Here is a 27,581-nt window from a genome sequence, read left to right as displayed (position 1 = left end):
CCCCGTTCGCAGCTGGGTGCACAGCGTCGTCTGTCGCCCCCGTTCGCAGCTGGGTGCACAGCGTCGTCTGTCGCCCCCGTTCGCAGCTGGGTGCACAGCGTCGTCTGTCGCCCAGCCCTCGGGAACGCGCTTCATCGTTACTGTGTGCCTCGCTGCAGGGGAGACCCTCACGGATGTCCTGTCGAGTGGGTTTGGGTGCATCTGAGGGTAGACTTTGGAACTGCTGACTTCATGTGGGGGCGCCGGCCGTCGTCTTTTGTAGGCGTTCCCCAAGAGATTGTTTGCAGGGGGCTCGCCGTGGAGAACCATGCCCTTGGGGATAAGTACCCGGGGCTCTCCCGTTGCCCGCCGCAGTGCCTCCCGTCTCTTACCCGGATTACTGAAGGCTTGTCCCCACGGCGGCGCGGCTGGGACGCTGAGTCTTTGGATTTTCAGCAGAGTCACTGTTGCTCTGCCAGGTTTTCTTGAAAAGTCCCCAGTATTACTCAGATGTTGAACGTTTGCACGCTTGCTGTCTGCTTTGCCCTCTGCCTGCCTGTGTCCCACCGATGACTTTGAATGATCTTTAACGAAATCGATTTTTAAAACTGAAACCTTTCTGCTAACAGTTGTGGTCCTGGTCCCTGAGTCTTTAAGTGAGTTTTCAGCGCAAAGCCTCAGGCAGCCTGTGTTGCTTTGGTCTCTTTGGCCAGAGCCCAGCACTGAGAAAGCCTTTGAGGAAAGCACCTCTTTGAGGGAGCGGATGGACAGGCAGGAGCCCCGCCGCTGGCCCCCCTCACATCGCCAGGCTGACGTGGTACGCTTTGGTGTCTCTGTCCCTTACCCATGGAAGCAGCCTCGGAGCTCATCGGATCTAATCTGCGCGGCGCTGGGGTTCCGTTGCGCGTTTTGCCCAGGGAGGGGTTGTTGGGCCTTTGCACGTTCTGACCACAGCGAGCTGCTTCACCTTGAAGGTCTTGCAGAGCCAGCAGCGCCTGAGAGGAATGCAGAGTCTCAGGCCCGCCTGACCTTCTCGGTCTAATCCTGCACTTCAGAAACTGCGGAAGCATCGTGCACACGGCCGTGCCGGCAAGAGGGCTGGCGCTCGGAGCTGCGACACTGGCTCCTGGCATCCCAGGGCTGGCACTCAGGCCCGTTCCTGCTCACTGTGCAGCGGCTGGTGGGCCACGTCACTCCCTGGAACGTGTGCCTCGTGCCCCAGAGCGTGCTCCGGGGGCTGAGGGTGCTCACGCTCACGGCCCTGTCCGTCCTGTGTCGGTGCCAGCCAAGTGCTCTGCCAATTGTGTCGTGTGTCACTGAGAACGCACACATTCTGCTTTGGAGTACAGGGGCCGTTTTTGTCTGGTTCATCCTGATTTCGCTAGAACTTGGGGAGATGGTCTGGTTGTACAGACACCCGTGAGGCGCCTGTGTCATACCAGGCCCTGTTCCAGACGCAGAGGCTGCAGCAGCCAGTAAAACAGACAAGAAGTCCTGACTTCATGGAGGTTGGACAGGTCCTCACTGAGAAGGTCACACAAGTGTGGACGTGACATCCGTGAGGGGGCCATGCAGATACATACGGGGTCTGGGGCCGCTGCAGGCAGATCCTGGCTGCCAGGCCCACCCAGGTGGCCATAGTGCATTCAGTGGAGGGGAGAAGGGAGAGATGACAGGTCCCCTGTAGGTCGTGGCAGAAGCTGTCTGGCGGTGGGACGCTGGTCCGCTGGTCCCGGGGGCACAGGGAGTGTCCATCAGTGAGAAAGCCAGGTGCTCACCAGACAGAGGGCCTGGAACTGATGGGAGTGGCTGGGCGGGGCCGGCGCCGGGGAGCATCTTCTCGTTTGCCCTTTTGGCTACGGCAAGAGGCGACATTTGGAACTGATCAGGTCTTTATTCTCGTGTCCATCGGGCTCATGACTGGTGCTCTGCTTGTGAGCGTGAGTCACGGAGCATCTGGGTTGAACTGCGGAGGTCACATGGGGCAAATTAACTTAACCAAAAATAACCCCAAACACAGCATTTCTGGGAAATGCAGGGAAGACCGCTTTCAGTGTAAACAGAGGAGCAAAGTTGGGAGAAAGGCTTGTTGGAAAAAGTGAGCATCTGGAAAACTCAGAAGAGACGCTCTGGTATAGCACAGTGGGGTGAACACATGCTTCCCTCCCGCTGGTTATAGTCTAGAGTTTTCTTTGGCATGTTTGTGTTGTTGGCATGGCCTGGGCTTCCGTAGTGTGGCTCCGAGGCTTTCCCCTTCTCCTGGGAGCCGGGGCGTGCGTGGACCTCCACCCTTACCTTCCCCGTCAGCCCACGGAAGGACGCGCTTCCTGCCCGCACCGCTGACACCTGGTCCTCACAGGGGCTGACCAGACCACGGGCCTCCGGTGCTTCACACCCAGGCCGAGGCGTCTGGTGCACGAGACAGAAGAACGCCGCTGTCCCGCTCTGCTCTGGAAGTGCTGATGGTTGGCGGTGGGGGACCCGCACTCGTGCCCGACCTCGGGGGTTCCGCACGCATCAGGGTTGAGAACCACCTGTCCCATGCAGCTGTCCGCACCTCGTAGGCTGTGCTTGTGGTTGGCGTCCTGGCTGGGCTCCCCTCTATCCCCACCCCTGCTTCTACCCCACAGAGGCTGGTTTTCTGTTTGGGGCTGGTTGGAGCGCTTTCGGTGGGCGTCGGTGTGCGCCTGTGTTTGTGCGGGACCGGTTTGTCACCGGTGGGGCCAGCGCTTTCGTGGTTGGTTGTCCAGACAGCTCAGCCTCGCTGTCCTGCGGGCAAGGACTCCGCCGTGCTTCCCAGGGCAGCCCCGGGAGCTGGAGGCTCGTGTGGGCCAGGCCAGACCCGCTGGCCTCCGCTATGCTCACGTTCCTCCAGGAGTGAGAATGTTAACCTCCTGGGCTGTTTTCCCAAAGTAAAAGCTCCCGTTTGAAACTAGGAACCTTGCTCTTTCTGTAATTACTTGTGACTGTTGCTTCTGTTACCTTATTTCATAGGAAAGAAGTTCATTTTTGCAATACTCAGACCTTTGGATGAAACCTTGCCAGATGTGAGGGAAATAATCCAATTTAGTTAAATGACAAAAGTAATTTAAAATTTTAACTGTCTTGATAACATCTTGGTAATGTTATCTGAAAAATTGACTTTTTAGAGGAGTCGTGGATGGTTAGGATTTATTTCCTTGGGATATATGAACTTCCACATTTAAGTAGACTATGCTGGGCGGCTTTTCTTGTGTGGCGTAGGACCTGCCGTTCCTGTGCTGTGTGCGTGTGGGGAGGCTTCCTGCCGTGGCTCGGCTGTGCCGGGTGGTTGGGAGGAGAGGGGCTCGCCGGGTGCCCGCAGGACGCTGCTGTCGCGGCGCTGCAGGCTGGCGGCCTATCCGGCCCCTCCTGCTGGCTCTCTGCCTCTGCTGTCCTGGCCCTCCGTGCCCGCACTGGGCTCCCAGGCTCCGACCGGCCGCCCCGTGCCTTCCAGGGAGCAAAGCCACGGATGACAACCAGGGGCCCGCGAGGCGCGCGTCCCCCGCAACCACATCAGGATGGAGACCAGCAGTCACGCTCCTCATCTGCAGACCTTGCCTCTCCTCGTGTGTAGCTCAGTGTTTCTCACCCTCTCAGACTCACACCTCTCTTGATAAACTTTAAAGTCTTAACTTTCCTTTGAAGTTTTTACATACTGAATTGTGACTGTGAGGAAGTCCAAGCATTGGCCACTTTCAGTCTTACAAGTACTAGATGAATGTTGGCTGTAAACTTTCTAGCTGCTGATCCTTGTTAAGAAGGAAACATGGAGGTTCTTGCCCCCGCCCCGGCTCCGGGGGTCTCGTGTCTTCTCCGGGGTCACCGTGGCTGGCCGCCTGCCATCTGCTCCCAGCGTGTGTTCGAGTTGCGCTGCGCATGGGCAGAGAGCGGGGGTCGGGGCAGCCTGCGTGAGCGTGGCGGGGTGCCGCAGAGCGCCCGGGCACCTGCCGGCCTCCGTGTGGCCGCAGCTCTGTGCGCAGCTGTTTCGGGGCTTTCCGCCCTCCTCCTCGCAGAAGCTGCTGCCGTGAGCACCCCTCGCCCCGGACTCGTCTCATGTGTGGGAACTTTGTGGGACGGATTCCTAGACGTGGGGTTGTGGTGCGTTAGGATGTGTAGAATGTGTACCCCATGTCGGTCGAGTTGCAGTCTCTTCTTGACTGCTCTTTCAGAGCATTTTGTGACTTGTTCAAGATTTACAGGACAGCGTTAGGTCCAGCTGCACAATTAATTTTATAGGGAACTCTTTGATCTGAAGAAATGAGAGAGAAGGTTTGGGATCAGGTGGAGGAGGTCTATAACTCACGGAGTGTGAGACTCCACCTGCCCCGAGCGGGCACGCGAGGCAGCGGCAGGCCCCGCCGCGACGGGCTCTCCACCTGGCTGGCTGTAAATCTCAGCGGTGAGCAGGAGACGGTGACGTTGTTGTCTTCGGCAGGGAGTGCTAATTGTTACATTATCGTGTCAGGGAACGGTTATCGTGATGCTATCGTGTGAGTGGCATTTTATAGAAAAAGTGTTTATGTAAAATTGTTATATGCATGTTTTACGTGAAAATGGAAACTGTCAGAAGCCTCTTACTCCCAGGAGCGCAGTCATTGCCCACGGACCGGATGGAAGAAAATAGGAGTTCCCTTGTCCTTCCAGGTGACGCCGAGAACCGAGGCCCCGATGGGCAGCGCGGGCGCCAGCCTGGAGAGCGCGCTCCACACGTCGGTCCACTGCACGGAGGACTCGCCGCCCAAGAGGACTGTGGGGAAACACGCCAAAGGTGAGCGCGTCGGTGTGAGGGCTCTGGGGGAGGCGGTGCACCAGGCCGGGGAGCACAGATGTTTGTGATGCTCTTTGGTTAAAGACTTGGAGAGCTTTCCTCAGCCGCGGTGTTTTTTAGTCAGGTTTCTCTACGTGCTGCACATAATATGTGCACATTCCTCTGCTGTGAAAGTCTCAGACACGGGTGTTTTCTCGGGGGAAAAACGGAGGCGGCCACACCGTCCTCTCTGCCTCGCGCCACAGAAGTCCTAGGTTCCAGAGCAGCACTGTTCTGCGGAACTTTCTGCGGAGACCCGGGACGTTCTTTCGCGGTACTGAGTCTGTTGCCGTCAGCCACATGTGCCTTTTGAGCACTTGAAATGTGCCTCATGCAACCAGGGACCTGGCATTTTATCTGTATTTCCTTTCCAGTGGCAGCGCGATAGCTCTGCGTGGGTCATGGCCACCCTCCCGGGCAGCGCGGCTCTGGGGATGACCGAGGGCACATGTCACACGAGGCTGAGTCTCCTTGGTTCCTGGGCTGGTGGGACAGTCACAGCGTCTCAGTTACCATACAGTGTAGGCTGAGTGTCGGTGACGCGTGGGGCTCGTGAGGGCCGAGGTGGCCCCACCTGGGCCCTGGGATCAGGAGGCCTGGGGCACTGGAGGCCACTCACTCCCACCCTCCCTGGCCTCTGTTCTCCGTTTGTCCGGGTCTTGGGCACAGTGTGCCGCACGGGTGCCTCGTTAATGCTTCGTTTTCAACGTAAAGCCCCACTGTGACGAGATCACAGAGCCGGACGTCCCAGCCTCAGGTCCCGGTTAGCCTCCGCACTGCTGCCCTGTGCCCGTGTGAGGAAGCGCGCGCTGGAAACTGAAACCGAGTCCTTGGAGCTCAGCTCCGGGGTGGGGCCGCCGGTGAGAAGACGCGACGCCGTTGAGAGGACGCCCTCCCGGGTGGGTAGTTGTCACGCAGGCTTGGGGACTCTTCTCCCCCGACATTGCTCTTGCCCTTCTCCCTTAGACACGTCGCCCTGGGGCACAGGGTCCTTTGTCCCTCGACTGTCCAGCGTGGGACCTGCATCCTCTTGGTGTCGGGGGAAAGGCTTCCTCTTCCGCACAGTGCTTTCTCCTTGAGACATGATTACCAGGACCCCCTCATTCTGTCTTCTAAATATAAGCGCAAGATGCGGGACTGTTCCCTCGGTCCTTCCCCTGTCCGCGAGCCGTGGGACGAGAGCCCGTGGGTGAGCCGGGTTGGCAGCAGCTGCGGCGAACCGAGCCTGGCGGGCCAGGGTTGTGAGTTGTCCTCCGTATTCTCCATGGAGTGGTTCTAAGTAAGAAGTTTCTTCTGCCCGGAATTTGGCGAGCACGTGAGGTTGGTTTTCTTAGTCACGCTTCTCGTGGTGCTCTGCCGGGCCTGGGCAGTCGCTCTTGGCAAAGCCTGAAGTCACTGCGAGTGTTACTCCTCTAGAGTTTTCTTGCTGTCTTTTCTGTATTCCACTTGGGGTTTGATTTTTCCCTGCTTCTTTGGAAGTCCTCAGCGAAGAGAGAGGTTGGACCGAGGTGTGAAAGTTCAGGGGACAGCACCGGGATCCCCGGAGTCTGACTGCTCTCGCCGGGTGGCGCTCAAGGCGGCGGTCGCCCGTCCCTGTGCTCTTCACTGGGCGGAGTTTCAAGCACGGCGGTAGAGGGACGAGGACAGTAGTTGCCGGCGTGCGGCTTCAGTAGCAGGTGTGGGCCTGAACTCCTCCACCGGCAGGCGGCACCGCCTGCCCTCGGAGAGCTCAGAGCTCCCCCCAGACCCACGTATCGCGGCCCACTGCGCGGACGCGCAGGGGACGCCGGTCACGAGCAAGACGGGGTCGAAGCCACTTCCGGTGACGCTGTCCGCGCAAGGAGTGGTGGGAGGGGTCCTGTAGCTGGGCTTTTGGGTCGGAGGAGGTATGTTTCCGAGTTACCCCCGTGCGAGACTGAGTATGGCAGGAAGCGTAATGACGCCGCAGACCACTCTCCAGACCTCTGTCATTCCTAGCACTTCGGGATTCCTAGGAGCTTCTGTGTATGTAGGTTATACCTGTAGGTGTTTATCATATGAGGAGTTAAAGCTGGGATTTTTTCCCCTAAATAAATGCTTTTTGTTGGGTGCCGTTGTGGTTTTGTGTTGGTCGTGTAGCAGCGTTGAGACACAGGGTAACATCAGGTCTTGTCCACCACGGAGAATTGGAGTAGGGGTTCTGGTAAGAGGCGTGGCAGTAAAACCTGGCTTCTAGACTAGTGGTTGGCTGCCTTGCTGGGGCGGCACCGGAGACTGAAGGTGCGTTTGCAGTGGAAGCGTTTGGGTAACTTTGTCCATTCACTCTTTCAACATTTTATTAAGACTTTGAAACCTACAGTAAAGTTCAGAGGATTTTACAGTGAACCCCTGTCTTCTGGATCCCATGATTTTATTGTATTTTACCTGCTTCTTCCCTTAGCTGTCTCTCCATTCATGAAGACTTCGCCTTTTTTTTTTTAAGACATTGCATTTTTTGGTCCATTTTAAAGTAAGTTGTCCTGTAGCCTTTTTTGCTATTTGCTTGCACCATTACTTTTTTGAAGACTGGTTGTTTGCAGCCTTCCTCAGCCAACAAGCTTCATCTGAAGCGCAGAACAAAGTTGTTTGAGTGACGGTTCTTTGTCCCCTGAAGACAGGGTGACTTGGAGAGGAGCAGCCCAGCTGACCATCCCACAACGGCTTCTTTCAAAAGCAGCTCTGTCCGTGTCTCCGTCGGGGAAGCATCCAGAGCTGCGCATCTGTAACTTTTCAGGCCTTACCTTGAACTCCCAGCTGACCGCTTGATGAGGGGCACAAGAACTTGCCGCGTGCTCAGGGCTGTACCGAGGCCAGTGCGTGCTCACCAGCAAGGTCAAGGCTTTTAGCCTCTTGATAATCCGTGGATGGCTGGAAATCAGCCGCTGCAGGAGTATTTACACCTTGGAAGTGGGTACAGGCCGCAGACGAGGTGCTGTCCCATAGCCGGCCGTGACGCATTGTGCAGAGGTCCCCTGCAGCGGCCCCGCCCCCCTGCCTGTCCTGTCTGCTGCGGTTGTGTCCCTGCTGTGTGTGCCTGCAGTGCCCCCGCTGCGGGCTCTGGGAGGAGCAGGTGGTGCTCTGAGACCTGTGAGCCCCGCACCCCAACTGTAGCGCCCTCCTCTCTCTGGCGGTCATGAGAGGTCACGACCGGTCAGCCTTCGTCTTCGCTTGGCTGACTCTCCCCCCCCCACCACCACCACCACTCTGTCCTCTCTTGGTTTCTTTCCATTTTGAAACCACGGACCATCGTGCCTCCAGAAGCGCTGGGGCGGCCTGCTCTGTTGCTCCCCTGGTAGCGCACATCCTGGTTCTCCTGCCTCTTCGTCTGCTCGTTTCCTGCAAAATCCCCTCTGTCTGCGCCGAAACGCCGGTGCGGTCAGGGCTCCTTGCCGGCGCGCACTTGCACTCTGTTCGAGTGTCTTCTGTGCCGCTGATGACTTTGAGATCGGAGTGATCTGTCAAAGACGGAGCGATCTCTGTCCCTTGCCCGGGACTCCAAATCCCTGTGAATATTTCCATCAAGGTGGCCCACTGGCGCTTCTGCACATGTGTCCAGAATGGACCCATCCCTCCCGTAGTTTCCAGTATATGCGATTGTTGCCGACCTTCAGGCGTTGGGAGCCGCACCTGCAGGGCCGCCCCAGCTCGCTGCCCCACACGAGCAGACGCGTCCTCAGAGCCCCGGCAGGTCTGGTTCTGCGGGCTGTCGCTGCGGCCGCCGTCCTGATTCAGGCCTCTGGCCCCTCTGCCACCTGTGGGTTCTCCTGTCCACTCCGTCCCCTAGCAGGGACCTGCACTACAGCTGGACCACAGTGTCCTTACGTAGGAAGCTTGTCACAGGGCTCCCTGCACTGAACAGCATAAGGTGCCCCTCCGTGTGTGTGTGCACCTCGTTGGTGTCACACAGGCCCATGAAGTAGGGACCAGTCTTCCTTTTGTTCAGGGATCCAGTAACTGCCCAAGGTCACTAAGCTGGAAGGTGTCTCGTCTCTAACAGAACCCATCTGACAGCAGAGAGCCCACGTGCTTACCTTGACCTGCCTGGAGGAGGCCTGCTGTGGGGTTTGTGGTCTGGCCTCATCCTGTCCTCATGTCCCTGCTCTGGTCTCTTGTCACTCCTCTGAATTGGTGGTTCTAGCCATGAACAAACTTCCTTAGACGCCCTGCACTGTCCTGCCTGGGCCTTGATCACCACGTCCCTCTGCCTGGATGGGCTCTTCCCTTTGAAGTCCAGCTCACATGTCACTGCTGTGAACTTTCTAAGTTTTGTGTCACTTTTGGTTAGTGCTGTCCCTAGCACATACTAATGCTGCATAAAATGTTTGCCCTAATATTTAAATAAGTGAAAACTCCTTGGGCCCTTAGGTTCAAGTGCCGTATCACTAACCCTTCAAGTAGAAGATGCGTGTGTTCGTTTCCTGTCGTGCTGCTTGACGCGTGCCTTGTGTCAGCGTCACGTTTTCCAGATCACGTGATGCACTACTCGGGTTCCTGTTTATGTTTTTGGAGAATTCACAAGCCAATCAATGCAATGTAGCTAGATGATTAAAAAAAGTCAAAAACAAATCAGGGAAATCTTAAATATAAGGTGATGGGTCCTAGGAAGGTAGTGGAGAGGAGGCAGCGCAGGCTGATCGGCAAGTAGCGGAGGCTCCGGTTTTAGCAGGAGCTGAAAAGCCGCTTCTGAAAATGACCCCCACTAACCCGGACAATCAGACGGAAGGGAGACGCCCGTCGGTATTTGAGGAACATTATTACTCAGCTGAGACTTTTAAGAATATAGTTTTACAGTTTTTAGATGAAAACTAGATCTTAGTTAAAAATTTAAGCAGGAAGCATCTTTTTTTTTTAAAGACTGTATTTATTAGGGGCGCCTGGGTGGCTCAGTGGGTGAAGCCGCTGCCTTCGGCTCAGGTCATGATCTCAGGGTCCTGGGATCGAGTCCCGCATCAGGCTCTCTGCTCGGCAGGGAGCCTGCTTCCTCCTCTCTCCCTGCCTGCCTCTCTGCCTTCTTGTGATCTCTGTCAAGTAAATAAATAAAATCTTAAAAAAAAAAAGACCGTGTTTATTAGCACACAAGCAGGGGAGTGGCAGGCGTAAGGAGCGGGCAAGGCCAGCTCCTGCTGAGCGAGGATCCCAGTGCAGGACGCAGTCCCAGGACTCTGGGATCGTGACCTGAGCTGAAGGCAGAGGCTTAACCCACTGAGCCACCCTGGTGCCCCTAAGCAGGAAGCATCTTAAATTATTCTGGTTCCGTTTCTTTAAGTAAGAAGACGCTGAATCCTTCTGGGTAAGACTCGGGAGAAGGTAGCGTTTGTGCGGGGGCTGCTCTTGCGTCTTCTCCCGCAGTCCTGACTGTGATGGCTTGTAGCGTCGTCTGGGTAGGTTTTGAAGTGGTTTCCTATGTGGGGCACATTGAAATTAAACTGTTCGACAGAAGATTTACTTGATCGAAACCCAGTAAAGGATCCATGGCAGGAAAGTGTCGGCCGCTCCGTTTCCCCAGAAGAGCGGAGGTAGGAAGGAAGATGTCCCAGAGGAGTGACTCGTTCGTGGGACACACTGAAACTCTTACCGTAGGCGTCTGAGATCAACATGTCCGGGACATCGCAGCTTTCGTAAATCACTTGAAGATGCTTGGGGTGACCTTTAGAGCAGTCTGGACTGGGAACTCCCAGGACTGCAATCCCAAGAGTGTTTCTGGTCCTGGTTTTGTCGCTGCTGGCTGAGAGAACTTTGGGTCTGGCTTAGCCCGAAACGATCAGCGACTTTTTACCAGCCCCCTCCCCCATTCAGATGCACAGTCCTGTTTCAGGATGTTTCGAACCCCTGGCTTGGACCGCTCGAGCAATGCCCGTGTCCTTCCTTCCCACGCAAATTCCCTCCTGCCTTTTCCAATTACATCAGCACGCTGGTTTTTGAAATTAGGTATTGATCCAATTATAAAAGTGGTCATTGGGTGGAATTAGATGTTTTATTGAAGGCCGTGCGGTCTGACTTGTGGGACCGGAGGCGGATTGCTGGCGTGTGCCGTGAATGAGAGAAGAGTGAAGTTGAAACTAACGGTCTTGAAAGGAGACCGCCCGCCCGCTTTGCTCTCTCAGTTCAGCACGAGTGAGCAGGCCGGCCTGGACTCGGCTGCCCTTGCCTGGGCCCCATCAGTCCTTGAAAGACGTGCCTGTGTGCAGTCCAGACCCTCGCCTGTTTGCACAGGAGCCCCCCTGCCTGCTCCACCTTCCCAGTGCGCCTCTGGCTGCGGCCCGTCTCTCGGGGAGTCTCCGTGCGCCATGCGAATCCCTGTCCCTGCCCTGTGGATCGATTTCCGGCCCCTGCACCTGCCGTGGCCGTTTGCACTCTTCAGAAAATCACGAGACTTCTCTGTGCCAGTTGGATGACCCTCTGAGGGACTGACCGGCGCAGCGTGAGGCAGGGGTCACTGTCCTTCAGGAGAGAAGTGGGTCATGGGCAGATGTTTGCGTGCATATGGGAACAAGTGCCCTTTAAAATCATGAAACTGCATGATGGGAATTTGGGATAAACTACTCGTACTTCCACCACCACGCACAGTGATTCTTGTCAGCTTTGGTAACTTATTTTTCAACTTTCTTTTGTATTTTAAATGACTCTAGCCATGTCACACATACGCTTTGTAATTTCTTAATTAATATTACAAGCTCTTTCATGTTTTTGTTTTTGTTTTTTTTTTAAGATTTTATTTATTTATTTGACAGACAGAGATCACAAGTAGGCAGAGAGGCAGAGAGAGAGGGGGAAGCAGGCTCCCCGCTGAGCAGAGAGCCCGATGCGGGGCTCGATCCCAGGACCCTGAGATGACGACCTGAGCCAAAGGCACAGTCTTTAACCCACTGAGCCACCCAGGTGCCCCCATGTTTTTGTTCTTGAAATCGTGGTCTTTAACGTGAGCTCCAGAATTGAGAAGCGGCTTCACCATCTTTGAAGCCTAATGACAGGCCCCACAGCTCCACACTAGCCACTCTTGCCCCCGCAAACACTGCAGGGCCCGTGCGACCACACGTGCCTCCACGGGGACAAGTCCCCTGCGGGCGGAAGAGCAGAGCCCCCCGCGGTGCCTGGCACCCGAGCCATACACACAGCCCACAGGTGGGGTGGTGGCGCCGGCCCATTGTGTGGCTCGCTTCGGTCGCCGTCCTGGCCAGGCCTCCCAGACTGGAGCCGTGGAGTTCCAGATGCCTGGGTTCCTTGCAGACGGCTGAATAGCGTTCATCTGCTTTCCATGCTCTCCTGTCCAAAGATGAGTCACTTCCGCCTTCAGTCCAGTTGGGGTTTTCTCTCTTGACTTTTTTTTTCATAAATCCTAATATTATCCCGTCCTGGGACATTTAGGTTCACATCGCTGTCTCGTGGCAGGGAAAATGCTGACGACATTTTTCTGTGTTCATTGACTTCATATATTCTGTTGTTAATAAAAAGGGGAAGATCTGGATTAGAGTGATGTTGCTGTGGGTCAGTTTTAAAAAAATATGGATTGGGAAAACATAAAAGCTATTTATTTGCTGACAGTCTGATGGAGGAAGCCAGACAGGAACAGCGAGTGGTTTCACTGAGTGAAAACAGGGAGGTGTGCAACCTCGAAATGTGTGTTCTTTGTTTTTCCAGAAAGGAAACAAACACCTTTTTTTTTTTTTCTTAAGAGTAATTCCTTCCTGTAAGGTGCTATTTTAAGCTTAAAATACTTAAAACCGAGTGGGTTCTTGTATCTCCCAGGATGCAAATTGACCTCGATGCGACTTTACAGAGTTAGGGAGACCTAGGAGAGAAGAGTTTAGCAGGTAAAGGGTCTTCTCCAAAACAGCCAGTAACCTCTGTGCGTGCAAGGACCCATCTGTCACGGTCGCCGCTCTGTTCCCAGCCCCAGGAATTTGACCTTGTGCACAGTGGGAATCTGATAGGACATGTCGGTGAGCAAACAACTGTTGGTTTTAGACAAAGATTGCACATTTTTCCGCACAGGTCCAGATAGTGAATATTTTTGGCTTTGGGAGGCATGGGGTTTCTGGCACAGCAGCCGGGCTCTGCTGTCGCGGGCGGACGGCAGCCACTGACGATACGTAAACAAATGGTGCGGTCGTGCGCCAGCAGAGCCATGTACACAGACAGGCCCAGGGCAGCCTCCCGTCTGCCAGCGCCGCTTCGCCTGCGCTGTCCAGGGGAAGTCTCGCCGGTGATGGAATGTTCCATGTCTGCTGCGCGGCACGGTGGCCACTGGCCACATCTGGCTGTGGAGCACTTAGGCTGAGAAAAGCACAACCCGAGAATTAGATTTTTAATTCTGTTCGGTTGTAATTAATACACGCATAAAGAGTCACGTGTGGTTAGCAGCTGCAGTGTTGGGCATGGCAGGGTTAGAACCTTCCCTGGAGCGCGTTGCTCAGAGCTGTCTGTCGTTCTGGGAGTTGTGTACACGGTAGGGAATAAAGAGTTCTGTGGCCCAAAAAACTGGTGAATAAGAACAGACTTGTCTTCAGGACTGCAGGAGCCTCTAGGATTCCGTTGTGCCCAGTCTCCCAGGAAGTCTTGGGATTTTGCCTCTGAGCTGCTTGACCGTGAGGCTTTCGAGGCGTGTCCTTGAATGCCGTAGAGCACCGGCATTCTCGGGGAAGACCTTGGGAGACGCTGGCCTGGCAGGCCGGGATGCCAGCTGTCTGCAGGACATGGAGCTTCATGGTTTCAGGGGTCCTGCTGGGTGCTTGGACAGTTAGATTTGGAAGGTCCGTGGGACTCTCTGTAGTCCGTGGCCCAGGGTTATCTGGGACCGGGAGCACTGACATGGAGCAGGACGTGTGTCACATGCACGTTCTGAAGCGCCTGGTCTGTGGTGGGCTGTCCTCCGTGGCCGTACGGGGTGGCTCGACTGCCCATGTCCACAGACAGTGTAGACGCGGCGGGAATCCGTTCCCTTAGCACGTGAGAGACGTTGTCATTACGTGCACACCCCAGTGTGGCTGGGCAGCTGGGAGCCCGCACCACCTTTGTAAGGGGCTGTTCTCTGTTCAGCGGGAGTTTGTGCTCAGGCGTTTGCGCTTTCACCCCGATCTAAGTGCCGGAGAACTTGTTCGCACCCTTCGAGAAGTTCTGAGGGGCTGCCGGAGGCGGCCAGGTCCATGCTGGCGGTGGTTCACGTCCGCCGGCACCAGTGCCCCCTGCCGCCGCTGCCTTGCGGGCTGCCTGCACGGTTATGGGACGGTGACGCCATCGCTGGGGACAGGAAGCTCCCCCCGAGATGCTGTGCGGGGGAGTTTTGGTGAAGTTGGAGCAGATCCCCTGGTCTGCCCTCATCGCTGGGGTCTGTGCCGCAGCGCTGCGGGCCCCTCCTGCTCTCTTTCCCAGGACGCTGCTCTTCCTTCTCTGTGATTTGTTTTGATGCCCGACCCATTGTCCCTGCCACCCCCATTCCTGCGAGTGACGACCGTCTGCTTCCCTCTCCAGCTGCCCCCAGCGAGCCTCGGCAGAGGAGAGTCAGCGGTGCCGGCGTCCGAAGCCTCGTTTTGAAAATTGCTAAAATGTCAAATGCTAACGAATGTGTACTTCAAGGTTTGATTTCATTTTTATAATCTTGTTTGTTGTTGTTTTCTTTTACAGTGAGTGTCGAAAAGATAGACCTGAAGGGATTATCACACAAAAAAAATGACAGAAACGTTGAATGTTCCTTTGAGGTAAGATGCCGAGTTTTTTTTCCCCTTTTCTCCTCTAAGGGGCAGGAAGGAGACATTTGCTCTGAGCAGACACTTAGAATGGTCTGAGTGGAAGGCAGGCCGTCTTGCCAAGCCAGTGCCGGTGCCCGTGCCGGGGACGCAGAAAGCCGGGCCTGGGTCCCGAGCGAGCCGCCTCCCACCTGTGTGCTGAGGGTGTCTGGACTCGTGTGTTCAGCTGCCGCTGGCTGGTCACCAGAGTTGGCTGACGCAAAGACACTGTGTGACAATGGAGACACACTGTGGTTTTGGATTGGAGGTCCGCAGGAAGCGTGGCTTGTCGGCCTCACAGGGGGCCGGGAGCCAGGCTCCGTGGCGTCCTTGCGGGCCGGGGCTCCCCGCCATCGAGTGCTTTGACACCCCTGGGGTGTGCGCCCTCAGCTTCGTGGTCCAGGGGAGCAGCCAGGGCGCTGGTCTTCATGTTTGAATTCCAGGTAGCAAGACACAGGATGAAGAGGAGGGAAAACTTTACTTATTCTTTTAAGAGAGAAAAAAGCGGCCACTAGACATTTCCACTTATGTTTTGTTGACCAAAACTTAGTTTCTTGATTCTACTTAGCTGCGGAGGAAGCTGGAAAATGTATCCTGGCTGACCATCCCCCGGGGTTCGGTTCCACGGCTGTCCCGTGGCGTGAGGCTGTCCTTTGACTGTGCGCCGGCCTGAACCCTGAGTGATAAGGAGCACTGCTTCCTGCGCTCCCAGGGAGGGTTCTCAGGAATCAGCTTCTGGTTCGTACCTAGTGTCCGTGGTCCGATCCCGTGTGTGGTTCACTGACTTTCCAAATGTATGGCTGCATCAAAATACTTCAAGTACTTTTGCCACCGAAAGGATAACCTCTTCATTTGATTCCTGAGGGGGACCGCATTGTGAGAAGCCCTGTTCACCGTGCCTGTGTCTTCAGAATGTACGGGAAAGCTTGCAGGCTGTCGAAACTTGGGACCAGCACCCAGGTCTCAGCACCTGGAGAACCTTGGATTCCTGATATCTTCAAGGCCTCAGAGGGGTGGGAGCCTTGTGGGTATCCAGGACCCCAAGCATATTGGTCCCCTCCGCCACGCTCTGCATCTCATGTCTGGGCCTCCCCTCGCGGTCACCACCTCCACAGGCCTGAGCCATTCTGGGGGCTGGGCCCCACTCAGCCCATCTGGTCTTGCCGGGCTTTGACCCGGCCCCGTCTGTGGGCCCACAGTCTGGGCTTGTACAATGTGAGATGTGGTGACTGTGGCTAATGTGACTACCTTGTAGCTTCTCTTTGAAGATGTGAGCTTTGGCAGGATAGACGCTTGGTCTCTTGTGGTCTCTCATGCCTCTTAGGAGGAGATGAAGTTATGGTCAGGAATGGGGAGACAGCAGGCTGATGAGAACGGGGCATGGTGCCCTGAGTCCTCGGCAAAAGGAGCCTGGAGCCCTGAGCTTGCAGCGCCAGACTCAGGAGTGTGGCCTGGTGTCAACGCTGTCACCCGGGGCGGAGGTGTGTGGTTGAAGACCCTTCTGCCCCGGCAGGTGAGCCAGCGTGTTCTGAGACTTAAAGCCAAAGCTTCGGTTATCTGCAGATCTTACTTTTCTTGAAGCGATAACTGACAGAAGTATTTTCGTATTTTGGAAAGTGAGAATTCTTCTCTCCTCTAGAAGTCCAAACTTTTTTTCTTTTGGGGGTACTTTTTAAAAAGATTTTGCTTATTTATTTGAGAGAGCAAATGAGTGGGAGGAGGGGCAGAGGGAGAGAGAGAGGGAATCTCAAGCAGACCGTGCGCTCAGCATGGAGCCAGGCCTGGGGCTCAGCCACTGAGATGGTGGCCTGAGCTGAAATCAAGAGTCGGACACTCAACCGACTGAGCCACCCAGGTGCCCTTTGGAGTACTAACTTGATGTGCCCTCAGGGATTCCCAGCCCAAACCATGTTTTTGTTGAATGGTAACTCCAGGCACAAAGGAAAGATAGGATCAGCCTTTAAAAAGATTGTTACTTTGTTATTACAGTAGTAACACTGTTCATTTACGCAGCTGAAACTATGTGCTTGTTTTGTGGGGGGCTGGTGGGAAGCTGCTTGTGGCTGTAGTACACGGGTCAGGCTGGGGACTCCTGTCATGCAAGGAAGGGAGACTCCTCGGGGCTGTGCACCTTCGGGAGTGTAAGTGCGGGTGGCCCGCCAAGTGCTGCCAGCGCCACGCTCCGGAGAGAGCACAGCGTCGAGCCCACCCTTCTCCCCCACCTGCTGTCGTCTGAAATGACTCCCCTTAAAAATAAGCCCCAGTACGATTTTTCTGTCTTAGAAATGAACAAGCTAGCCCTAAAATACATACGGAAGGAACGAGAGGGCAGTCGAAACAATTTTGAGAAGAAGGATTAAGTTGGAGGCTGCCCATTGCCTGTCTTGGAGACTCGCCATCAGACTCCGGGGACACTGGTGTGTCGGGTCGCTGTGAGCATGGGCCACCTGTGAGCGGGTCGGAGAGAGTCCAGAATTAGACCCGCAGGTCAGTGGCCGACTGATGTGCACGCGGTTCAAGGAAGAAAGGACAGTCTTTTCAACAAATGGCTCCGGAACCCTTGGCCAGACCTCTCACCTCACGTAGTAAACTAAGTCAGAACCGATCATAGTGCGAAATGTGCAACCTAAGACGATGAAAGTTCTGGAAGAAAGCATGCAAGACTGTGGCTCTGCAGAGGTCCCTTTGCTCCAGTACCCAGAGCATGACCCACGAAGAGCAACAGGAACAAGCGAGCTTTGATCAAGTGTCAGACTTGCTCCTCTAAAGGCCGGGACATGGCCGAGCAGGGTGCAGTCTGGGAGGTATTTGCACATTTTGTGCTCGACAATTTTCATCCCAAATGAAGAACTCTGACCCCTTGGTAATGAGAGAGCAACCGGGTAAAAAATGAGCCGAAGATTTGACCGACACCTTAGCAGAGAGTGTTCAGAGGGTGCCTTCCCACCCGAGCGGATGTTGGGCCCCCCTCGCCAGCAGCAGGATGACCGTGAGAGGCACAGGGGGACGCCACAGCGTGCCTGCGGGATGGCCGAGCTGGGGACCCTGGGCCGGCGGGCTGCTGGCGGGGGTGCACATGGTCAAGCTGGGCCCTCTCCAGCGGCCAACGCTGTGCTCTGGCTGCGGCCTCGTTGCAGAGCTGTCTGGGAGTTTTATAAAAAGCTAAACGTTTCCCTGAAGTATGTCCCATTAGTCCCACCAGCAGGTACTGACGCACTGGGTCACACAGAGACTTGTGTGCGACCGTTCACACCACTTGAATGTGGACCACCCTGAGTGGCCGTCCTCAGGAGAACGGATCAGCGCGGCGGTTCCAGAAATACCGCGGAGGGACTGCCCGGAGCGGAGAGCTCTGAGCCAGTGTTACACACGAGCAGTGTGGAGAAAACTCAGATGATTACAGACACTGTGTGAAAAAACCAGACCTTTTGCCAAAAAAATGTATGGTGTGGGCCCATTTACATAAAACTAGGAAAGGCAGACTGTGTCCAGCGACAGAAGGCACACAGTGGCTTCCTGGGGGTGTGGGACACGATTGTGGCATTGATGGGAGTGGTGGTTTCCTGGACACAGACACAGGCCTAGATTTAGCACTCTATGCCCTTTAGGTGGGTGTGGCTTATGGTCTGTTATCAATCAGTAAAATTTAAAAAAAATAGTTACCTGAGGATTAAGCCTTGCCTTTTGTCCACAGAATCCCAACAAATGAACATTATATAAGTTGTCCTTTAAGGGAGGTGTCTTTTCTATGTGGAAACAAACAGCTACCCTTCCAGGACCGGAGCCATCAAACGCCATTCTGGGCCGCGGCGGGACGGCCGTGCTGGCTACGGACGGAGACTCGGAGAAACCGTGCCTGCCGGCTTCCCGGGCTCTGGGGGGCCCGGTGGCCCTGCCCACCTTCCTCAGGCCCGTTTATCTCTAGTTCCCCTCCTTATGGACCAGTGTTTTCCAGGATACAAATGAGAGGCTTCTCTTGTAGCGGAAGGGAGATGCTCCGGTATGCTGGCAGGTACCGCACACGGGCGTCCGTGCTTCCGGCTCGCTTCCGTGCGGTTGGTGGGTTTTCACTGGCATTGGAGCTGCTCCTTCTTGGCTCCTGAGGGGTCAGATCTCAGCGTGCAAGGAGCCCAAACGCAAAGTCTTGCGCGTACAGACATGCGTGGGGAATGTCCACGTTTTACCTGTTTTCCCATATTCACTGTTGAAAAACTGGAAACCGTTGAAAAAAAAAAAAAACTTTAATAAAAAGATTTCTCGTTCAAAGTGAAGGACAGAGAGGGAAAAGACCAGAAGATGAGTGCAGACCCTTACGGCGCCTCCTCCTAGACTGCAGCATGTCGGCAGCGTCGAAGGAACTGTAGAACCCGGCTGATGAGAAGCATTCTTTCCTAAGAGCCCAGGCATTCATGTTTCCTTTAGTGCTCTGTCTTTTCCTTGAAAGATTTATTTTTTCTTTTCAAGATAATCTTATGTGCTCTGAATATCTTACTGCCATTAGCAGAGAGGAGTCCTTTTCATCAGCTGTTCTCGCAGAGTTCAGAGCCCGGTAATCCTGTGAACGTGGCCTTGAGCAGCTGGCAAGTGTCGGGACGCGCACTCCGGTGGCTCTGTGGTGTGGCTCTGTGGTGTCCGTGTGCTGTGGGAGAATTGCTGATCCTGGAGCCGCAAGGTGTGCGCTCAGGCTTTCCCTCCAGTCGTCTCTTTGTGTTTGCCGGTTTGTCTCTTGCTTGGGAACAAGTACTTAAAAAGGACTTTGCTCCAAAAGTCCTATGATGATCTGCGAATCCCCCATCTTGTGCTCTGACAGGCCCGGAGCCCTGTTGGCTCCGTCTCAGAGCTATGGTTCTGCTGCCACGTGCTCCGATGGTCCTTGGTGAGCCCCAGATCTGCCCCTCATCCCCACCCATGTGACCCGCCCCTCCTTACAGGCACCATCCTCTGTTCTCAGGTCTTCTGTCGTCCTCTGTCTGGTAGCTGCTTGGAAAGGGCACTGGGGAGGGTCCGCCTGTGAGGCCTTCCCTGTGTGCCTGTGCCTCCTACCTCGCCCTCCCCGAGTGTGACCGAGAGCACCGGCGGAGCTGGGTGCCGCTCTTCCTCGGGGCCCGAGAGCTCTGCTGCCTTCCCGCCTACTGATCCTGAGCTCGGGCACTCGTGCCCGTTTCCTCGGTCCTGGGTGTTTGCGTGCCGCTCACCCGTGCTTGGCTGCAGGTCTGTCTCCGTCACTGTGCTGGGACTCGGTGGGCCCTTTTAACCTGAAAGCTCACGTCCGTAGTCGAGGGTCCCGGTCCGCGCCCTCCTCGTTGATTTCCTGTGCGCTGTGTCTCTCTTGTCCTTGCTTTGGGACTCCTGCTCTCTGCACGCTGGATCTCACGCCTGGTCCTTTGTTTGATTTCTTTGTTTTCTTCCCCTTTGATGTTCTGATCTACTCGATGGAGGACTCTGTTATCTCCCCCCTTCATCAGTGGGATTTTTCACTCCTGTCCTGGTTTTGATTTCAAAGAATACTTGTTCTCTGACAATTCTTTCCTCGTAGCATCCTGTTCTTGGGGATGGTTTTCTTCTCTTAGATCCCTGAGAATATGAACGATAGCTCTGAGTTTTCTAAAACGCTTTTCTTCTCCCCCCAGCGTCTGTGTTTCTGCCTGGCTGCCTTGAGCTCTCCGCGGCTGGTGCTGGGTTTTCAGGCACTGGGCTGCCGGCTCACGGCCAAGGTGCGGCAGGAGCCGTGGGCCGCCGGGCCTCTGGCCGAGCTTCTCCCCATGCGGCGAGAGCATTCTGCTCTGCACGCCCGAGTCGGGTGCCAGTAGGGACGTGGGGGATGGAGCTGACCAGTGAGTCAGAGGACTGAGATGTAGCGTGCTGTAGTCCTGGGTGTCTGTCTGGGGTACGTTTTGATTTTTGCGTATATTTAGGGCATTTATAAGTCCGGCTTAGTGAGGCTGTGTAGCTGTTGGAACGGGTACAAAGGACAGGAGGCCACCGCGCCGTCACGCGTCGGGCCAGTGTCTCCTTGGTGGCACATAACGTAATGGGGTAGCCTCCGTTTGGTGCCGCCTTGGCGGTGATGGGCCGTGTGGGCGGCATGTGGCTCTAAGTTCTGTGCCCCCCCTGGGGCCTGTGCCCCCCTCTGGGGTGGAGGCCTGGCCTGGCGGTGAGGCTGAGGGTGAGCGTGAAGGAAGCCTGCGTCCACTGCGGAGCCCGGCGGTGCCGTGGGCCGCCCGCAAGTGAGCCCGTGCTCTGTCTGCCCTGGACTGGAGCTCCCGCGCCTCTGGGGGGGAAATGTAAAGTGTCAGGAGCTGACGGCCTGTGGCAGCGGTGCCTGCGGGAAGCACGTCGTCGTCGGGGAGGCGGCGTGTCTGTGTCCGCGTGACCCGACGTGTCAGTGCTGCGCGTGTCGCTGGGGCATTGGATGTCGTGTGTTGGGCTTCACGCCGCATTCGTGCCCTGTGAATGTGGACAGCGAGAGAATCGGGTTTGCTCTTGGTGTGAGAGTCACCAGGAAAGGGGGTCCTGCAGCACGTTCTGCACTGTGACCAACCAGGACGTCGCCTGTGCTTTGGGGCCGACGTGGGAGAGCCACGGAGTTTCCGCCTCTGTCCTCAGATGGTGCTGCTGGTTCATTGGGTGGCAGCTTGCCCCACACAAGCAGGTGGGGGTCTGCAACTTCGTGCAGGTCCCTCCGGGCGGCGAGGAACGCGGGCGCCTGCCTCGTCAGGGAGCCCCGGGCGCCGCACCCCTTTCTGCCCGGTCTGTGAGTCCCCGGAGTCCGAGGAGACGGCCCTCTTCGCGGTTGTTCTATGGTGCACCCGCTGTGGGGAAGGAAGGGCCGTGTGGGCTTCCGCAGGGGAAGGGGGGCGAGCGGTCCGGCGGCAGCCGCAGTGGGCTGCTGGTCAGAAGGCGCAGGCGGGGGCGGGCGCAGGGGGTCTTCGAGACCAGCACGCCGCGTCAGCTGCATCGCTGAGAATACAGCGTTTTCTTTTTGGTCGTTTGACTTCCTGACTTGAAACCCTCCTGCGGCTTCTGGATCTGAGGGCCAAGTTCCTGCTTCATGGCCTCACCCTTCTTGTGGCCCTCCCCCCGGCACCCCTGCTCACCCCTCGCTGGATTCCCTATTCCCAGCGCAGCTCCCACCCTGCACCCGCGTCTCTGTGCTGCTCTCCCTCCTCCCCCATGGTCCCTAGCGCCCTGCCGTGGTCAGGAAGCACTGGAGAAGCACTGGGAAACCAGAGGGAGGAGACCTTCCCCTAGGACGCCTGCAGTCCACCTGGGGGACGGGCTGGGACACGGCGATGACACGAGGCTGCCCGCCCGCCCCATGCAGTGTGGACATGCGGCCGTGTGCGGCTCGGGTCTCGGGCACCTAGAGCTGTTTGCTGAGCCCTTCCCACTGCTCCCTCCCGGCCCCCCTCCCCCGGCCCCCCCGCTGCTCCCCGAGCGCTGACCACCCTCCGGCCCCCTGTTCTGTTGGGTTCCCGAGGGCGGGGGCCTGGTCTCGTTTCCAGCTGCGAGGTTGCCCTTGAGGACGGTGTGCCTGGCACGCACAAGCCGTCGTGATTGTCAGTGACTGTGCGCACCTCGGGGGGCCAGGCTCTGCTCGGGGCTGTTGGCCTGATTGCACAGAACAGGAAGTGACGCCGTCAAAGACCAGAGTGACGTGAACTTTCTTCTCATGCGTCGGGGGGCTGAGTAACGACCCCGTTCAGCAGGTGCTCCCCGCGTGGGGCTCGCACGCTCACGGCACCTGTGCCCGCGAAGACTCCGCACAGGTGTGTTGTGAGGGACGTACGTGGCGTCTGTTTTTAAGGTTTGTTTGTTTGTTTGTTTTTAAGGTCTTGTGGTCTGATTCTTCAGTAACATCAGTAACCAAATCTCCCTCTGAAGTGACTGAATTTATTTCAAAGGTAAGGTGGTTCAGGGCTCCTCTGGAAACCCCAAAGGCTCGGTGTAATACCGCAGTGACCGGATGGCCTCCCTCAGCCGACAGAGCGGGTGACGCGTGCGTGACCGCCCGGACAGGGCCCTCGGTGCCGCAGTCTGCACCCCTTGCCGTTGCTGCCGGCGAGAAGCGGCAGGACGCTGAGGCCGGTGCAGGCGGCTGAGGGCGGTCGGCCTCGGTTACCCTGCGGACATGGGCGGAGTCCGGTCCCGGTGCCATCTCTTGTCCGTACGATTCGTCCTCGGGTCGCTTCTGCAAATGCCATCCAAGCGCAAGCTTCCGCTGCTCGGTAGATGCAGACCCCAGCCTCCCCGCACAGGCACGTGCGTGGGCACCTCCAGGGCTCACACGTGTCTGCCGCCCGCTGGCCGGGCTGTCGCGGTGAACCGCGTCTTGAGCGTCTTTGTCAGTCCTCTGTGTCTCCTAGGGTGACGTGCTGAAAGTGTCTCCAACGCGAGTGTCCGTCTCTGCGCTAGGGTCAGGACGCCGGCCGGTGGGGGTCCGGTTGGCGGACCGTGCCTCGAGGGCTTGGGCAGGAGTCGTTTGCTGTCGCCTGTCCTCTGGCCTGTCAGCTGCGCTCTCTGGAATGACTGACCCCGCACTGGCATGCGCAGTTCCCTCTGTGACACTGAGAACGTGGGGTGTCCTCCCCGCGCGCCTGTCCACCTGCGGAGCGTCCACGGCTCCGGGCTGTGCTGGCGCTGGCGCTGGCGGGAACACGGAGCCCCCCGGGCTCTGACGGTGCGTCACGCTCCCCTGGCTTTGCCCTCTCTGAGCTTCCTGAGAATCGGGTTCCTGGTCTCTCATTTCAGAGAACCTTCCCGTGGGCTCCTCCGACGCCTCCATCCGCCTCTCGTCCTGGGACTTGAGCTCTCTTCGCACCTTTGACGTTGTTCACAGCTCTCGGTGCCCTTTCCTGTTTCTGGTTCTTTCCGCTGTGTGTTCTGGTCAGACGATTTCCACTGCCCTGCTCTCGGGCTCCCTGACGTCCAGCCCGCGGCTCTGCCCGGCTCATGGTTGTGTGCTGAGTTCTTCATCTCTGGGACGGTGGTTTCTGTTTTTCCTCGGTTTCCCACTGGACACGTCGTCCAGCAGAGTTTGCTCTCTCTGCTGAGGTTTCCATTCGTTGTCCTGCGTGTTGTCTGTTTTTTCGCGGAACCCTTCAGTACGTGAGTCGCGGTCGCTGACCGTCCCGGCCTGGTGGTTCCCGCAGGCAGTTACCTCTGAGCCGGGCTCTGGTGATATTCGTCACAATGCTTTTCATTCCCCCTTATTTTTTTCTGCATCGTGTAATTTTTGATGGATTAGACATCATGTTTAGAAAACACAGAGGCGGGGGGAAAGGGTACATCTGTCCGGAAAAGGGCGTGCTGCCGCCTTTCCCAGCCCCCAGTGGGGTTCTTGATTCGGTCTGATCAGCGCTGGGGCTGGGGCTGGGTTTTGTCGCTGCTACAGTTATGTCCACACACACCACCCCCCGGCCCTTGGAGGTTTCGGCTTCCTCTGGTTGACGGCAGCAGGTACCTTGAGCCGGGGGAGAAGGGCCTGCAGTGTCAGAAGTCCCTCTTGGGGGTCCGGCCTCACCTTGGCCCTCAGCTGTTTTGTGTCCATGGCCTGGAGGGGCTCTCCTCGTTCTGTGGGGAGACGGCAGTTACTTACTGCCTAGTGACAGACCGGTGCTGGGGCTGAGACGCTCTCCATCCTCCTGGTCCAGGCTCAGTCCCGGGCACAGGGCGCTTGGGCTTCTCTGTCCCTTTCTTCGCCAGCAGCAGCTGGCCTCCTCTTCGTACTGAGGCCGTACCCTCAGCCCAAGAGGGCTTTTGCCCTTTCTTCGGGGCCGGCGGGCCGGCTTATTCCTTCCCCCAGAAGCAGGGCATCTTTGCCCATGGCCTAGTGCCGGGAGGAGCCCCTCCCCACCCCTGCCCCACGGAGGCAGGACAGGAGAGCTTTTGGCTCATCTCCAGAAATGGAGGGTTTGCTTGGGCCCTGGGAGCAGGAGCAGTCCTGTTCCTCCCCGGCTTACGGGCTTCCGTCTTGCATTTAGAGAAGTCTCCAGGGAAGGCGTAGGTCAGGCTCCCAGGAGCAGCCAGCCGCCACCCCTGCTGCCTTGGAGGGTCTCTCCAGTCTCCTGTGGAAGTGGGCCTGGGAAGGAGGGCACGCTCCCCTGCATCTGGGGCTCTTGGCTGACCAACGTCTGGCCACGCTCAGCCCGTGGGAAGTGTCCGTCTTCTGACCTCTTTGCCTGCTGGCTTGGCTGCACCTCTTCCTCGTGTTGCGCCACAGCAGACAGGGTCATGGTCTTGTCTCTCCGTGGCGGGGCAGGTCCCTCTCGGAGTTCCGCTCACGTGGTGGCCTTGCGGCGGCGTGTCCGTGGGCCCACGGATAGGTACGGTCGTGTCATCTGTGAAGGTTTTTACAGATGCCTTGGGGGGCGTGATGTTCCTTTGTGGCTTTCCACGTCCTCAGTGGAGGTGGAGCCCGGACGGCTGAGAGCAGGGCGGGTTGTAGCGTCCCGCAGGTGTCCGTACCTTGGCGCCTGCCGTCTCTCAACCGGAAGAGGCCCGTGTCAGGTGAATTTTGACGACGTCCCGTGCTTTTCCATCTGTTTCAGTTACCCCAGCTGCACCCCGAGGACAACCTGGACAAGTTCACTCCTTGCTTAGCCGGCCCGGATTCCTTTTACGTTGAGCGAAACCACGTGGATCTGGAAGCGGACCTGAGGTGAGGCCACCTGCACTTGCCCGTGGGGTGATGTGGGGCGGGGCCGGAGCGGGGCTGCGCACCTGAGCGGCCTGGGCATGCCAGCAGTCTGGGTCCCGGAGGCGTCCCTCGGGGTTTCCCTCACTTACGGGAGAGCCTGGTGGAGCTGCCGCACGGGCAGGGCCCTGAGGACGCGCGTGGAGCTGCCCAGCGCACTCCTGCTCCCTGTGGTCCTGACCGTCGGAGGGAGTCGAGTGCAGTCACTGTCTCTGTTCTGCCCTGGAGACTTGAGGCTGCTGCGGGACAGCAGTGGGGCCTGGTGGAGTCCCCTAAGCCCGTGCCTCCTGGCCGTGGAGCACACTGTGGACGGGGCAGCAGGCAGACAGGGCCGGTCTGCTTCCTGGGTCTGGGCCCCGCGTCCCAGCCCCAGTGACGCACGCAGGTGCAGCCTGGCGGCGCACGCCGCGGGACACAGCCACGGGCCGACCCTGCCCTCGGGGATCGGAGCAGGGAACACGCCCGGGGCTCCCGGTCACTGTGCTCTCCCGCGCGGCGTCCCGTAGCTGAAATCGGACTCGGGCTCCCGGTCACTGCGCTCTCCCGCGCGGCGTCCCGTAGCTGAAATCGGACTCGGGCTCCCGGTTCGTTTTCGGTAACAGCGATTCTAATGCCCACAAACCCCTTTGTTTCATTTTTAGGTATTTGGCTTCATTACCTCCTCACGTGCTAAAAACCGAGCAGGTCAGGAAATTCTTCAGCTCCTCGTCTCCCACCCAACAGCTTCAAAGTCCAAGTGAGTGTGCGACGGGGTGACGTGAAGATGGAAACCTCTTGATTTCCTGCATGCATGATGGCCTTTATCTCGACTTGCAGGTGCCGGCACCCCTTCCCTCTCTAAAGTGGGCACCGTGCTGGGCGCGTCCGGAAGGTGAGGCGCCTGTGGCAGCTGCATGTCTCAGTCCGCGGAGAGATGGCTTGTCACTGCGTGGCGATGATTGTTTGTACAGCGAGGCCGTCCTTGCTCTTAGTCTTGATACTGTCGTGAGGGCAGTGGGACGGACACTCCAGTTGATGATCTCTCTGTGTAAAGAAAGTGGTTCTCTGAGCCCCCGGAGTTGGAAGTCCCCAGGACTCTTATCGCAAAAGCCAATTTCCGGGCCCTGCACACCCTAGGAAACCAGAATTTCAGAAACTCTTCATTTTTATAGGCTCCCAGGGAGCGATTATGCCCGAGAGGTGGCAGGGCCACTGCTCCAGGGGTCCTCCGTCAGCAGGAGGCCTGACGGTGACAGTGGCGGTGCTCAGGTGACAGGCTGCCGTTGCCGCGGGCCGGCCTCGCAGACAGTGACGCGTGCGCATGCACTCTTGAACACGGGGGCTTCCAGAGGGCTGCCTTTTCTCCTCACCGCGGCCTGCGGTCTCCCGGGTACACTGTGAATGTGGGGGTGTGCGGTCTGGGCTGGAGGGGCCGAGGGCAGAAGGCAGGACGGCGAGCGCTCCTTCCATCCGCTGCTGGGGCGCGCACTCGCGCAAACGTTAAAGGGTCAGCGGTCAGGTGCACTTAGGATTCTCAGTATCCTGCTCAGACAGAGTAACAGACCGGGCAGCTCGGTCCAGAGTCCGGTGGTGACACGGTGGCACACGTCCCCACATACAAACACACGCACACCTGCAGGGGTGGTGTTGAGGGCAGTGGCAGGAAAGGACAGAGGTACCGCAGTGGGCGTGGCCTCGGGTACGGCCCAGCACGGGGAGCCCACTCCGCCCGTGTGGGGGGGGCTGCGGGCCTGGGAAGACCACCTGTCTGCTGTCCCCACAGGCCTGTGTGCGGCGTGGCCGGTGTCCCCTCGTCTCAGAGCGGCACGCAGCACCACCTGCAGCACGCGGCCAGCGCGGCCGCCTTGCCCCACTGCTCCCACACGGGGGGTGCGGGCTCGGCGCTGGCCTACCGGGCCCAGATGGACTCCTCGCCTGCCATCCTGATGCCCTCCGGGCTGCAGCCCCCTCAGACCCAGGAGCAGAACGGAATCCTGGACTGGCTTCGGAAGCTGCGCCTGCACAAGTACTATCCCGTCTTCAAGCAGCTTACCATGGAGAAGGTATGTGCGTGAGTGCGTGGGCTGCAGAGGCGGCGTCTGCACTGCCCCCGATGGGGAATTCCCGCCGCCTGGTATTCAATGCCTGTATGTGTGCCCCGAGTCCTACATGCCCACCGGGGCTGGGGGGTGGCACTGGCTGTGCATCGGAAGCCCTCTTGCTGCTGAGGCGAGGACTCCGGCCAGATGGGTTGTGAACAGCTTTGTTCTTGTTTTTTTGTAAGAGAGGCTGGGGTCTCCGTGTGATAGGTACTCTGAGTGATAGGAAGGCCACTGTGTCTCCGGCAGCCATTCCCATA

At 57.4% G+C, this 27,581-nt stretch overlaps 1 protein-coding gene across 1 annotated transcript in view; it reads left to right on the top strand.

The window, feature by feature from the left end:
* ZCCHC14 (zinc finger CCHC-type containing 14) overlaps window positions 1-27,581 on the top strand; it is a 51,464-nt gene that overhangs the window by 17,651 nt on the left and 6,232 nt on the right. Inside the window, exons 2-8 of the mRNA XM_059383298.1 lie at window positions 4,645-4,768; window positions 14,447-14,520; window positions 22,380-22,451; window positions 25,098-25,207; window positions 25,885-25,979; window positions 26,060-26,114; window positions 27,006-27,285. Of these exons, the coding sequence (XP_059239281.1) occupies window positions 4,645-4,768; window positions 14,447-14,520; window positions 22,380-22,451; window positions 25,098-25,207; window positions 25,885-25,979; window positions 26,060-26,114; window positions 27,006-27,285 (810 nt within the window). The remainder of the gene's footprint in view (window positions 1-4,644; window positions 4,769-14,446; window positions 14,521-22,379; window positions 22,452-25,097; window positions 25,208-25,884; window positions 25,980-26,059; window positions 26,115-27,005; window positions 27,286-27,581) is intronic.

This window comes from Mustela nigripes, chromosome 17 (genome assembly GCF_022355385.1).
Source record: "Mustela nigripes isolate SB6536 chromosome 17, MUSNIG.SB6536, whole genome shotgun sequence".
Lineage (NCBI taxonomy): Eukaryota > Metazoa > Chordata > Mammalia > Carnivora > Mustelidae > Mustela > Mustela nigripes.
This window is presented reverse-complemented; position numbering and strand designations above follow the sequence as displayed.